Below are 14,563 nucleotides of genomic sequence, written 5' to 3'. Positions count from 1 at the left end.
ACAATACTCTCTGGGAGTTGCGCCGTCGGATCCGTGCTGAGCGTAAGCGCTGGGATTGAACCGAGGAGTGCGTCTGCGACACTATGTGAGCCTGCATTGTCTGCAAGATCCAGAGGACTCTGTGCGGATGGCTACATGGAGGAATGGATCCGACAAGAATCTAACAAGCTTAATAAAGTACGTATTAATTTGGACGACTCTACTTGCAGGTTGAGCTGGCTTAATATGACAGTAGCTTAATACGCTACTTATAGAGCCTCGTTCTGCCGACTTCTGAATATATTTATTCCTCTTATTACTATATACCTAGCTTCAGTTTAACAGGAGGCCGGCCGTGGAAGCTCCGGCACCACCACCATTTCGCCGCCTTGCTTCTGGCATTTTACGGGGGCTCCATGCACAATTTTCAATTGTGCCAGCAGTTTAGATCCCCATCTTTTACGCTTTCACGCGTTCTCAACGCTGCAGAGAGTGCTATAGCTGAAGCACTGCGGGACTTCCCTCCTGCACGAGTTGCTTGGCTTACGCTGGAAAGGCAAAGAGCTCTCGCACGCCTCGTCGCCGCGAGGCAGCCGATGTTTTTTTTCTGGGAGTTTCTCGACGGAAAACTATCGTGTCGGCAATATTTTAGTATACAGTTCTGCTTTATTTTTTATCCGTGCTGATATTTGCTCTGTGTTATCTATTTTATTGCTGTCGGTTCAGCAACCTTCTGTGGGCGATGTGGAAAATGCACATTATAATGGTTGCCCCACGCGGTTTTTGTAACAGGAGCACTTTGTTTGTCCTCTGACGGTGGGGTAAACACAATTGCCCCAGTAGCTGGAATGACGGTGATATGAGTCTGGACCTCCGCCGAAAGCTGATGGACCCGATGCTAAATCCGGATAGCAACTACGGCGTCGTAGCCGACACCACGTTTCCTTGCGGTGAAGAAATGACAGGCAGGATTTTGACTTCTCTTAAAGAGGAAGATACGAATCGGTTGGTTCCCTCGGTGAGACCTGCTGTAAAGGTCTTATCGGCAGGTATTACTTCAATTCGTTAATCGGCAGCGTGATGCATGAGCTCCGTGAAAAAGGTGTTCCACGGACTGTTCATGCGCCTGCCTTGTGGCAAGGACAGGCGCCAACTGAGGCTCGACACTCTCTTTAGACTAGCAAACTACCGCGGTAGAGCTGAAGGAATTAGCGAATTTCACACAGCATTTATCAATAGGATCGAAGATCGATACTACAACAATTTAGTAAATGACGAGCAATACTCGCAATATTTGTATTCGGACTCAATATTCAAGGTTTAATTCGTTGGTAATACTGCCTCCAGCATCACCACCATCATTTCTTCGCGTCTCTGGTGTGCCTCGTCGCGGTCCAGCTTCAGTCGTTGCTCGAAGCGACGACTGCTCACGGTTTCGTTTTCTTCCTGTTTAGCTCTCGCCTCTCCCTCTTTCTCCTTGCGTACAGGCAATCGTGCGCAGTTAGAGGATTTAGGATGACAAAGAAGCAAGGGAGTCATACCTTGGAGCCGTTCAGGAAGGACGACGGCTTTGAGATGAGATCGTAGTCTGCGGTGTAGACATGGTCATACATCGAACGTCGTAAGAAACTAAATGGAATTAGAGTACTGTGGTTTCATTCGGAGGCTCAATTCGGAGAAGACTCACCGTCTCAAGACAAGGTGATAACTTTCCTCGTAGTGTGAGGTCGGTTCAAAAAGGAAGCCCCTCAAGCGCATCGGCCTCGGCTTCGCGCGCGATGGTCCTTGAACTTCAGTTTAAAAAAATTTCTTCCATTATGAATTTTGTTTGAGCTCTCTTACACAAATTAATATTAAGTCTAATGATGTTGCTAGAAACGAGTCTTATTTAGCTGGTTATCAAACGGTTTAATAGATTATTTGATCCGACCATATTACGATTGTAATGGGCTTATTCTGTGCCCACTACTTCGGCTTACACGTTAGCCCACGTGTATGAGGAAGCGTAAGATGCGTTTCTCTTAGATTAGCTAAATTTTCGTCCGAAAGTATAGATTTACCTATATAGGAAAGCAAGGCCCAAAGCAAGAACATGTCGGATCCTCCGTCAAGTCTTTATTTGCTAGTTTGTATTGATATCGGATAAGTGCGACTGGATCAAATGGTTTATGCACGTGATTTGGTCATAAACCTTTGACATGTATCCGACATGCATACATTAGATTTTAGTTTTTTTAAGTATACTAAACGCTTATCGGAGGCGCCATCGAGTAAACTTTCTGTCGTAAACAGATGAACAGCAAAATTATGCAGCCTCATACAGGAACAGGGGTAGTAAAAAGCTTAGTACCGGCGTATATTACTGTTAATATTTATAATAATGTTCCTCACCGTAATACTAAAAATGTTTGCTGGCTTATATGCCGTCTCTGGGCTCTGGTATGACCTTTGAAGCCGTGTCGTACTGCTATTGATATCATCTTCTTCTCCAGGCACGACCGTTGTGCTCGAGCAATCTGCACCGCCGTATGCAGGACGCATGCTGGAGAAAGGGAGCTCTCGGTACTATCGAGATCTGACGATACTTTGCGATGTTCTTGAGCTGCCGGTTCTGCTGGCTCTTGAATATCCGTCAGGCCTTCTCTAGATGGACAGCGGTGCGGTGCAGGCTGTACCGTACAGCGTCACGTCGACCATCCTACCATAACGGGCAGCCCGCTCTTGGCAATTACCCGTTACAGGTTGAATAGCGTTTTGAATGACGCCGTGTAGCCTCGCCGCACATGCTAACCGTCGTAAGAGACACGAAACCCAGGATTGTATCAGCTGCACCGTTCGTTCTTTATCTACGTGAGCCTTGTCACAGTCAGCGGCTAAGGCTTCGAACAGAGGCACCGCCTGAGCCTCGAGGAAATGCAAACTCATCTACCACTTTTATTTTAGCAAGACGCTGCGGCTTGTTGTAGGTCACTGACCCACAAGACCCAGTGTCAGACCGTGCTGCTTGACGTATAATACGTATACTGTCGAGAACGTTGGTTTCTGAGCACTTTTAACATCGCTTTGGTGTTCTTGCAAGTACTAGGGACCATTTGCTGGTCGACCATGCCCACTCCCTGAAATACGTGCTCCAGTCGTGTGCAGACTGGGATCAGGGCCATAGCCTCTTTCACATCTTCAGAGCTCATACTTGCCAGACAAGCGATCTCCATCTACTCCTGTCGGTCCTCAATGTCTGCTTCGCGCGGAAACGCTTACGACATAAGAGGTCTGCACCGCAAAACCGTAGCATTTCAAGAAACCTGCAGCAATCAAACTGATACCTTCTTGCGGAGCTTGGTCACCGAAGCTTGGTTGGGTAGAGGGACCTTGGTGCGCACTTTAAATACGAGCATATCTTCTAGAACATACCGTGATGGTAAAATACCAATTGATAAAGCTTAGATCAGTCAGGACAAGGGAGTAATAGCTGTATCAGTCGGCAAAACGTCAGTGTGACGCTCTGAGCTGCTTCTCTTGCATCTCGTAGTCGGACTTCTGCTTCGTTGCGAATAGGCGAGTTGGGGGAGGATGTATTCGAGTTTTTACGCAACAGCATAGACGAGTTGGGCGCTAGACTTTCACGAAGCAGAATGAAGCGCACATCCCCGGACTGTTCGGGTGATACAACAAGCACATACGCTAGCCACAAGTGCACTCGCGCTAGAAAGTGTGTCGACGAAAATGCACAAAGCGATCGATGATATGGAGATCAAAACCTACCCAGTTGGAGACGAAACTCTGAGACAACTCATTGTTCTACGAGAGGGGGCTAAGCAAAATGCCGAGGCTGGAGACCGTCGACGCCGCGAAGACAAAGAGAGCGCTTGGCTGCCGAGATATCCGAGTGGGAGGAGCGAGAGCAGCTCCAGCGTGCTGACGCCGCTGCTACTCAAAAGCTACGAGACCAGCAGATTCGAAGAGAAGCCGACGATGCTGTCGACAGCCACATTTGACATGCTAAAAGACTAGCTCTAGACCGAATGGAAGCGCGGCAAAGACATGATGAGATGCTGCTTCTGATGTAAAGTCTACGATAAAGTTCTAAGAATGAGAAGGGAGACGGATGCTGAGTCGACCGCGAAAAGGGAGGTCATATTGCATAGATTCGATAGCGTAGGCGTATTTCACTGATGTTGCTTGTCTTCGCGTCCCTGGAGATGTGTAGATCTGATCTCGCTAATTTCTTCAGTCCTAACACAGTGGTAAGACATTCTGTACACGCTGTCAAGCCGTTGTCTCCTTTAATAATGCTGTAGGAAAGAGACTGCAAGAGACTTAGGAAGACCTTTTAGAATAATCTCATTCCCCACTCCGTCGATTGACGTATCAAGGTTATCGGTGCTGACATAGAGCTCGCTGCCAAACGCACTGATAGCACCAATCGGTTCAGGTCCCCGCCCTTAAGAGGCGTTAGCACCAGGGTCGCCGCATGGAAACGCACTGTCGGCTACAACGCCGTACCTGTTATCGGGATTAAGATCTGAGTCGAGGACTTTTTCCTGAAGTCGAGATTAGTGTCACCATCGTGCTATGACCCAGGACAGCTGTGCTTCGCCCAAACGATGAGTCTGTCTGCGGCGAAGGACAACGTCCCGGAGCCAAAACTGCATACGATTCATAGCTGCTGAAGCTATCCGCTGAATATACTTGAGCATAGAATTCGAGGCCATTTAAACGATGTGAACGTTGGTGAAAACAGCCTTAACTAGGAGCTGCGCATACCATAGAAGCGCTGAGCGTGTGGACTACATGAAGATCCCTTATCACCTTTGGTTGATGAGAATTGTGTGCCGTCAAAAACAATTCTCAAATCCTTTGGCGTTCAACACTCTAAAGTAAGGCTAGAAAAACAAAAAAATGGTCTCTGAAGGCCGTTTTAATGTGACGACATGTTATCGAGGTCCGAGCATGGTCAACACACCGTGCACGTTGTCGCCGTGTCTGCGGTTGCGTCGTATGCTTTCTACACTAAACTTGCGCTCGTTTAGTGCGCCTCCCGCTCGTTGATCGCTGCTAAAAACCCCGTATGGAGTCTTTAATCCTACATTGGCCTTGGACACCATGTTTACGCTCTGGCTGTCTTTTGTCTCTCACCTATTTACAAAATTCGGATGACTCTTCTATAATAGGCCCTTGCAGCGTTCTTCCCGTTTCCGATGGACACATTTTCCTGCTAGTGTTGTGAAAATCCAGACATGCTATTTTTGATTAATTAAAGAAATTTGAACCGAGCATGATGTTTCAGAAGACAATCACTATAATGTATAACTAAAATCAGCCGTAATTTACCGAAGATGTTGAACTTGGCTGCCCAAGCCGCGTATGAGATATCAAGGTACGACTCACTTGACTGAAGTAATGACCCAAACTCGTATACGAACAGAAATCATGTGCAATCAATTTCGGGAAGGGAAACCTGATTTTGGGTTCGAGTCTGCGATGTCGATCGTATGTCACAGTAATATCGAAGCCTGCATAAGTTTATATAAGCCTTGAGATTTGTGTATTTTCGGGTTTGCAATGATATTCTTCAAGTACCATAATTCACAGTTGTTTTGGGCTAGAATGGCTCGCCTTCTTGAAGATCTAGGAGTGCAAGCAGTCTGCCAACAACCCGACTCCCTACGCGATGTTGAGTGTCACATTCACTAATGGAGAGAAAATGCTAAATTTCATTAACAAAAACAGCTTCACTGATTAAAATGTTTAATCTTTTTAAACGATTTTCAATTTTGATATTGTCAAGAACAATGAAAATATTATTGTAATGTAAGTTTCGAAATTGTGAAAAAACATACTTGTATCTCTAAAGAGATTGAAGCAGTAAGAAAAGTGTGTACTACAAGTAGTAGAATTCAGAGTAAAAAAAAGTTTCGATCGCAACTACATGTACGTTTCCTGGTAGTTGTCGCTGAGTTAACTTGTCGCGGGCTTATTCCGTCGCAACCCGATCAAAGTTTCTTCGTCTTCTTTATTCGGATTCTTCGATTTGAGTCAAGGTAGCATTGTAGACACCGTCATACGCGTCATCAGTGCTGAAGTAGCTTTCTAGGAGTCCGATTGGCATCGTCATGTTTAGGGCCGGCATTTCCTTAATGCACGACCGGTCCAACTGCTGTAGGTCGCCGTCATTGCTCACATATGAAGCGAATATTTCCATTCCGCAGCTGCGCATGGTGTCATTGACACCACGGAAATAGGTCGATTGAGTTATGACGTGGGTCGCGTCGTCAAACGTAACCAGCTCCTTTTGCGGGGCATCAAGGGCATCCAAGAGATACTCGGCGTACTTGTGAGGTGTCTGCGAGTCCAATTTGCTGCTCAAGAGCAACACGCTGGCTTGAGCGGGCACCGTAGCACTCTTGTTCCAGTACTGATCACGCTGGTAAACGATGCCTTCTCCTTCGTAGTTACCAAACTTTAACGCGTCGCATGCCGGAGACTCTTCTTTCGAGAAAGCACAATACAGCGGGCCAAGTTCGTAAGAGCCATCAGCAATACCCGCATTCAAAAAGCGCGATTCCAGCTCAGCGATGCTAGGAGATGGCGTCTCCCACATTTCGGAGAAGACAATCAGATAATACAGCAGCGTCGATTCGAAGGCATCGTCTTGGCTAGTACCGGATTCGCTTTGCGCCGAAAAGAAATGGTTCAGCACAGCCACATCGTTGGAATCGCATCGGTTAAGTCGGTACACCACTGCTGGGACGAGCACACGCGTCCATTTGCCTTTCACTTGTTCACCAAGAGTCTTTCGAAGCCCCCGCCCTGGTGAAGTTGCATCAGTAAAATTGCTCACAAGAGTAGCGCAAGTTGAGTTGGGGTCGTTGTCAATTTTCGTAAGCACATTTTGCAGCATCGTAGACAAATCGGTGGACTGGAAATGTGCACTGCACGCGCTGTCTTGAGCACATAAATCGAAGAAATGGTTGGCCACTTCGTTAGCGTCAACGTCCCACGATGAGAAGTAGCTGAATTTGTTGCCAGATGCCCCGGAGCTAGTTGCAATGCCGTCCAGAACGTATCCAACCACATTGGGTGGGCTCAAGTGCATCAGACGTTCCACCACAACGGTTCCGTAGCTCAGCCCATAGATGATGGAGCTTGCGCCATTTGAAAACTTGGAGATAAACGTCGATAGATCCGTAGCAGCGCTTGTCGTAGAGAACGATGCGAGGTTCCCATACTTCACCCTCAGATCTTTCGCACACGCTGGGACTTCGGACGGGGCGACGTCACGACCCAATGTCGACCCAGTCGTCGTACTTTGTGCTGCTACACAGTCAAGAAGAGTACTGCGTCCTGTGCCGCGGTGGTCCATCGTGTAAACGTTGAACTTGCCTTCAAGCCTCGAATGGAGATCCTCCATTGGTATCTCCACTACAAGCACATCGATTACAGCGTCAATACTTGGAAAAATGTTATCCCAGCACATGTAATAATTGTGTTACTTACGCGTAGTTGACGAAACACCGGGACCGCCCTGAACAAGCCAAACATTGCGAGCTGTCTTGGGGTCACCAGCCGAAGCTGGAAGCCGCTTCACGAAAATGTCAACGGAAGGTTCCGCAAACTCGGATGGCTCGCAGATTCCAGGGTAGCACAAGGGGGCAGTGTAAACAGCACACTCGGCATCTTCACTGGAGCTACCAGCTTCCGAAAACGTGTACTCGTGGCACGGGTACCATCCGTTGATCGGGTGATATGAAGTACCATTCGATACTGCCGAGGTATGTTTGAGTATACCAGCCATGACGATCACCAAGACGATGGAAAGCTGCATAGTACTTCTGGACGCAGTCGCTTGGATGTTGCCGAGGACGGTGAATTGGAGAATGAACTTAGTTAACCGGAATCAGGCCTTGACCGTCAAGTGTACGCCCACAAACGTTGTGCCTTTTCGTCTAGACGACACAAAGTCTGATGAACAAGATCCCATTCCGTTTCACTTGACTTGTCCACTTTCGCCAAGGTGTCTCGGGATTTGTCCTGTGGATTCATGAGCAAAAATCTTATTAATAGCAGACGTAATTGTCTGAGAAAATGTTCGGACACACTGCAGCAGTAATACATGTGTGACTAATCACCTCATCTCGGATGTACGAAATATTGCACTGAGCGCCGCCCAAAACAACTCAGGATTAAAAAGTCTGATTTTCAGAAGCGGAACATTTAATTGCTTTGTAGTCATAGAATGCAGAATGCAAAATCTTACTTCGAAGTAATTAAAAGAATGCGATCCACCATCCTGGCTTTTGAAAATGTTCTTAATGGTGCAATCCAAAAAAGCATTAATACTACATACAGCCCGACATTTTGCAGTCTGTTTTGGCATATTTTACGCTTAATTTTTGATAATTAAAATTAGATCCTTTTCCATACACATTTGTGCTCTGCACAACAGGCGCGCGAGATAAAGGAAGAAACACTTCAAAGGCCCAACGACTCGGCCGACAAAAACCAGTAATTGGTAGCGCGTACCCGTCCATTAATCCCCGGAACAAGCACCGTATATTAAATTAAAAGCATTTGCGTTTGCAAGCTCGGTTCGATTCTGCAGAACATGTGTACGTTACTCACGTAATTCCCCAGGTCGTGACTCATCAAGAAAAGATTAGTCACGCTGATTGTAGGCTTGTAAGCGGGAGAAACTAACGAGGGCCCTCCCCTCGCACAAAAAGTACACGTTTGGGATAGGCAGAGGAGATAGTCAGTAGGTACCAGTATAATACCGGTTGAAAAACCGTTCCCGTTTCAAAAACCGTTCCCGTTACAAATCGCGTTCCCGTTACGAATCGTGTTCCCGTTACACTTGATGTTGAAGATGCAGTTATGTTTAGTCACGGTGAGCCCTTCGATTGACAGCACTTACTAAAGAATCATTTTTAAGTATTTTGCAATTTCTTCCCAAAGGAAAAAACCTACTCCGACATTGAAGATATTAACACACATGGGAGGTATCTACACCGCTCTACTTGTAGTTATTACACTCTTCATCGGCAATGACAACATTTTGGCTGCACACATCGAGCTCCAAACGATCCAGCCTGACCACACTACCTATTCGCCATTTCTCAGAAAAACTGACCCGAGACCTCAAAGGGCATTCGAAAACACCGCCGAATTATCAGCTACCAGCGAGGAACGTCAATGGTACGAGATCTCGATGCGTCGTGCCAAGGAGAATTTGACATTCTACATTTGGTACAAGAAGGGGAAGACCCCGCAAGATATTTACCTCAAGTTCTTTACAAATTCGATGGATACGATAACTGTTTCGAAGAGCCCGAACTTCGGCACTTTTAGCCGCTATACAGAGTACTACAACAAAAACAAGAAGAATGACTCATGGTTCAGGTCATGATCGCTTCGTTCTTGCCAGAGAAATGAACAGAGGAGGCCTTTTCCCTATTCTCGTAAATGTCCTATAATAGCATTTTTACACTTGCTTTTACTACCAACCTCAAAAATAAAAAAATCAACAGACGCAAAGTCATTAGGCTTGATATTAGCGATGAGGGAGCTTTATGTGGCAGTCTTACTTAGAAAACAACATAGTAAGCTTCGATAAACGTCACTACCTATTGTGAAAGCCTGTAGTATCCCACAAAGCTGTCGTATCACTTGTTTCTAGTGATTCATCGCTCGTTATTAATGATCATTATGTGATTAAACTGCAACAAAATGGCTAAAGAGCTTGTCAGCTAACGGTATTAGCAGATGTCCGCTAATGCATTTTCCAGCAGCATATTTTCCAGGGTCGCAACAACGTTGACCAGGACCTCTCGAGTTTCTGTTATCAGGAAGTTATGGAATGCGCGTAAGATCGATTCTTGAGGTGCCGGATCTGTGCTATGCACTACCACGCGATGAATACGCATCTCCATCACTGTCCCAGGCTCCATCACGTCGGCCGAAGAGTAGAATCGGCACCAGCCTGTCTCGTCCTCTTTTAAGCCGCACAAAATGCCTTCCCCTTGGAAAATATGTTTCCAGCCGATCACAACGCGTTTGTCTTGGATGAACCGTCTAGCTACGTACCAGTGGGATATCTGCACCGTATCCCCAGTTTCCAACACATTTGTGTCGGTGAAGCTCACGACGAACGTATTACTCGAGTCCTCGACGTTGTGGTGCTGCACGTAGCTTTGCTTGTCGCTGAAAAGATGCTCACCAAGCTTCCACAACGTGTTGCTGGTTTCAGACACGGACGACGGCAGAACTAGTGTGGATCGCGGGTAGAAGAATTTCACTCCACCGTCGAGCTCTACCGTCTGGTCAATATCATGAGAATGGGACAAGTCTGTAGCCTTGAATACTTCGTCCGTGTATAGGTAGTACCTTGTGTTCAACTCGTGAAGGTATCTGGCGAACGGTGAGGCTGTTTCCTGGTGGCCAAGGACAACAATTGGGTCCGTGCAGCGTTTTGTTAGGACGTCGCGCAAAATGTCGATGTACGTGGCTTGGTTGCTTATCAAGAAGCGTAACTTCTTCTGTTGACTTTCAGCCGTATCACGTTCAACTCGTTGCCGAGTAGCAAGCTCTCTCCAAAGAGATTGCCCGGTATACCAGCCGGCGTTTTCTTTTGCTTTATGCTCTTTACGTATCTCCTCCAGGCGCAGCAGTTCTTCACATAATTCCTTCTCTTGACGCCGTAGATCCCCACGAAGAGCTTTCACATCGATGCGGTAGGTTCGGGACTTGGCTAGCATTTGTGCCTTATTCTTTTCGGGTTTGCCATTTCGTTTAGGAAACTTGACAGTCATTGCACTGATCTTAACAGGATTTCGATCTCTGGACTTGCCACCAAGGCTTTGAAAGCTCGCAGTTGTCTCGTTGACTTTCCGAGTTGTTTGCGTTGTGAGGGAGAACGCCAGGGTTACATTTAGTGGAAAAGCGTTATGTTTAGTCACGCTTTTTATAAAAGGGCTCCGGGTACTAACCGGCGGGTAGTGAAGAAAACGGAATACATGTATAGGGAGTGCCGCAGCCGGTAGCGCGGATATTATACCTACATGTACCAGGTAATGTACAGTACTAATACAGTAATAATCCTCATCGCAGTTAGCTTGTACATGTATTAGTCACGCTATTTCATATGACACAATTTATTGAATACTGCTCCTACAGTAGATACTAAATACAGTATCTCATGCTAACCGCTACTCCAGTATTACGAGTCCTCATCGAAATCGCAGTTAGCTTATACTAGTAGTATTAGTCACGCTAGATGACTCGTCCCCTCTTGAAGAGAGCTAGATGACTCGTCCCCTCTTGAAGAGGCTCTTCATTCAATACTGCGGTCTTGGCTTTCTCCTGTAATGATCAAATGAGACCGCCCAAACCCACGGAGACATAGGGTCGAACGTAATGGATTAGAACTATTTTTTACAGAGAGAGAAAGAGAGAGAGCGTATCGATCAGGGGCTAATGGTAACCAAATATCATATGATATTTTTGATAGTAATAATATTATTTTCGATATTAAATATTAATAGGAACTCATTTTTGCAAAAGTAAACATAATATTTTCATATTTACTCGAAGAACTGAAAATATTATATACTACTACAGTAGTACGTAGTACGTGATATTTTATGATATTCTCCCACTTAAGTACGTTTCTTGCCAGCTTACCTCTGCGAACCGAGCGGAGCCAAATAACTTTTGGAACTGGTTAGCGGCACCGAGTAAAATAGTACTTACACGAAACATTACAGTAGTACCTTCGTAATTTTGACGATAAAATACAGTCCGAGGTAAATTTCAACTCAGTTCTGAAAAACAAGATTTCTGAAAAAGACACCCCCTCTCCCCCCTTTCTCCCATCCCCAAAATCTATGAGCCTTTCATTCCATAAAATTCCCGCGCGCTACATCAGCCACGCGCCCCTCCTAAACTCCAATACGAGACGAAGACACACGACAGCTCTGAAGGTAAAGCATGCATGTTCATGTAGATTAGAGGGGGGGAGGTAAGCTAAGAGCGTATTCTGTGGTTCTCATGTGTGCAATCAGAATGAGCGACAGTGAGCCCGAGCGGCAAGTCCCTCCTGGGGTCTCGTGGCTCTGTCCCCCAGTTGATGTCGAGTGGCATGAGAGCTGGGATGCCTTCCGCAAATACATGGAGCGCTACCAAGAGGAGACACACCAGGTCTTTCCACAGCGCACGTCCACGTCGGTTCAAAAGAGAAATCGAGAAATTAAGGCGCGAGCAAACCTAAGTGTTAATGCGAAGGACCCAGATGATTCCGGCACGACTAACACAGCTACTGATGAGACGTCGGATCGATTGATCCCTGAGGAGTTCGAAAATTTCTGGATTAAGTTGGTCTGCACTCACGGGTGAAAGCGCAAGAGCCGTGGAAAGGGGATATGAAGGTCGTTTTTTGAGAAGACTACAGGCTGTAAGGCAAACATTAAGACTGCTGTCGTGTGGAACGATGAACACGACACGTTCATGGTACGCGTCACTGACTTTGACGTCAGACACAACCACAATGTGTCCCGCGCTACATTTGAGAACCATGTGTCGAGCCGTCGCGTGGAGGATCCGGACATACTGGTATTCGTGGATGAACTCCAAGCTGCTGGTTCTAAGCCGAAGCTAATTATGCAGTTCCTGCGAAAGAAGACAGGTGGGTGCGCTTAACTCAACCCAGAATTATATATAGTGACTGATAGCTTTCTTGTTTTAAACTCCATGTAGGAAAAAATGTGGTGCTTCGAGATGTACACAACATGGTGGCGAGGATGAAGGAGAGACGAAGGGGAGGTGCGACTACTGAAGAACGGCTGGAGACTGTCTTGCGAGGGATTTGCGAATGTCGTGGAAACCGAGCAACGGTTTACGTCGACGAATCCAAAACTGCACAGACCATCGCGTTGCAGACGAGACAAATGCGACGCTGGTTCAAGGCTTTTCCTGAAGTGATGCTCATTGACGTGACGCATAACACCAACGAATCGCGCTACAAGCTCTTCTCGTTCATGGTTAACGATGTGTACAGACATGTAAGTAAATGTACCTGACGTTACATCCTATGTGCCTCTAGTTACACTTTTACTGTTTGCGTAGCTTCAGCTACAACATGTACTTGATATGTACAAATTCTTACTTATGAGTTGTTAACGTAATGCTAGGGTCAATACGTACACCACAGTCTCATGGAGAACGAAAGTGCAGAGTGTCTTTCAGATGCTATCGGGTCGTTCAAGTTTAACAACTCTTCGTGGGAGCAAGTCAGGGTAATTGTGATTGACAAGGACATGGGTGAATTGGGATTACTAGAAATGGAGTTCCCTGGCGTGAAAGTGATTCTGTGTCACTTCGATTTGAAGAAGTATATTCGGACCGAGCTGGCAGAGAGCGAGTATGGAGGCCCGTCCAGCTTCGACAAAGACCAAGTTGAAGATGCTATCGATATGATGCGGCTGGCGGTTTCTACGGATGATTACGTTAAGTATCTGAAGTATCTATACTTCTTGCTGGAAGGTGTTCGTCTTAAACGTGAAGACCCTGTACCTGTGCCTACGCATCCATTTTTGAAGTACTTCATGAAGAACTGGGATTCGATGAAAGAACGATGGGCGCTGTACGCACGTTCGGAGGTGAATGGGTAGACCCGCTTTCACAGCTATCGTCGCTGACATTTTCGCCTACGTTAAATACCAATGTTGTTGAACCAAAGGATGCTGTGATGAAAAGCGATACGGAAGATGAAGAAAAAATCAAGAACACTTCCACAGCGAACTCGGACGATGACGAACCTCCGACTCAACAGAGCGCACCTCTAGCTACAATGCAATGTGCTACAGCTACAATGCAAGAGCCTACCGTTACACCGTGTGTGACTAGAGGTACTTCCCACGTGACTTTGACCCCTCCTGCTACACAAGAACCACTGTGTGTAACTAGAGGCAATTCCTGTGTGACTTTAACCACCCCAGAGGTGGATGCAGCAAGTATGTCTGATTTCAAACAAAATCCAAGCCAGTCCAAGCGCCAGCACATTAGCAGCAGTTCGTCAGAATCCTCGCAGTCTGGGTCATTTGTGATAACAAAGAGCGCAAAAGGTCGGGGACGTCCCCAAGTCAGAAAGAAGCAAGAAAAAGCAGAAAAGAAGCAGAGGATCGAGAATAGCAAGAAGAAGGCTTCCAAGTTGGTACAAGAGACGCTGGCACCAGTTCCAAGCGTGCGGAACATTGCTAAACTGTTGGACAACAACTACATCTATGAAGACGCCAAGAAGGTGCTACCCAATCTCACTATTCGAGCTGTTCCAAAGACCAAGAAGGCGAATGCTGGTATTTATCTTGAGGATGAGTGCATCTGTGCATACTTTCCCTTGTAGCAGTGAGGGCGTAGAGCTGTTCCGATGTAAAAAACTGGACGCTTCTCAGATCCGTCAGCGTTAGCCGCCAACGCCACCGTTATTCTCGGTTTGTCTTTCTTTAGACCAGGAGTGCTCTTCATGCATATGCCCTTCGTCTTTGCCGAGTGATACAGGAGCCCAGTTTCGTCCATGTTCCAGATGTCTCGC

At 46.5% G+C, this 14,563-nt stretch overlaps 3 protein-coding genes across 3 annotated transcripts; 1 reads left to right on the top strand and 2 right to left on the bottom strand.

Moving 5' to 3' along the window:
* Window positions 1-5,992: 5,992 nt before the first annotated feature.
* PITG_15239 (serine protease family S33, putative) lies at window positions 5,993-7,804 on the bottom strand (the record flags this gene model as incomplete). Its single annotated transcript, XM_002898642.1, has 2 exons — window positions 5,993-7,401; window positions 7,477-7,804. The coding sequence occupies 2 exons, from the start codon at window positions 7,802-7,804 to the stop codon at window positions 5,993-5,995; spliced, it is 1,737 nt and encodes a 578-aa protein (XP_002898688.1).
* Window positions 7,805-8,971: 1,167 nt separating this feature from the next.
* Window positions 8,972-9,385, top strand: PITG_23042 (secreted RxLR effector peptide protein, putative; the record flags this gene model as incomplete). Its single annotated transcript, XM_002898641.1, has 1 exon — window positions 8,972-9,385. The coding sequence occupies one exon, from the start codon at window positions 8,972-8,974 to the stop codon at window positions 9,383-9,385; it is 414 nt and encodes a 137-aa protein (XP_002898687.1).
* Window positions 9,386-9,734: 349 nt separating this feature from the next.
* Window positions 9,735-10,801, bottom strand: PITG_15238 (uncharacterized protein; the record flags this gene model as incomplete). Its single annotated transcript, XM_002898640.1, has 1 exon — window positions 9,735-10,801. The coding sequence occupies one exon, from the start codon at window positions 10,785-10,787 to the stop codon at window positions 9,735-9,737; it is 1,053 nt and encodes a 350-aa protein (XP_002898686.1).
* Window positions 10,802-14,563: the final 3,762 nt, after the last annotated feature.

This window comes from Phytophthora infestans, genomic scaffold (genome assembly GCF_000142945.1).
Source record: "Phytophthora infestans T30-4 supercont1.35 genomic scaffold, whole genome shotgun sequence".
NCBI classification, from domain to species: domain Eukaryota; phylum Oomycota; class Peronosporomycetes; order Peronosporales; family Peronosporaceae; genus Phytophthora; species Phytophthora infestans.
This window is presented reverse-complemented; position numbering and strand designations above follow the sequence as displayed.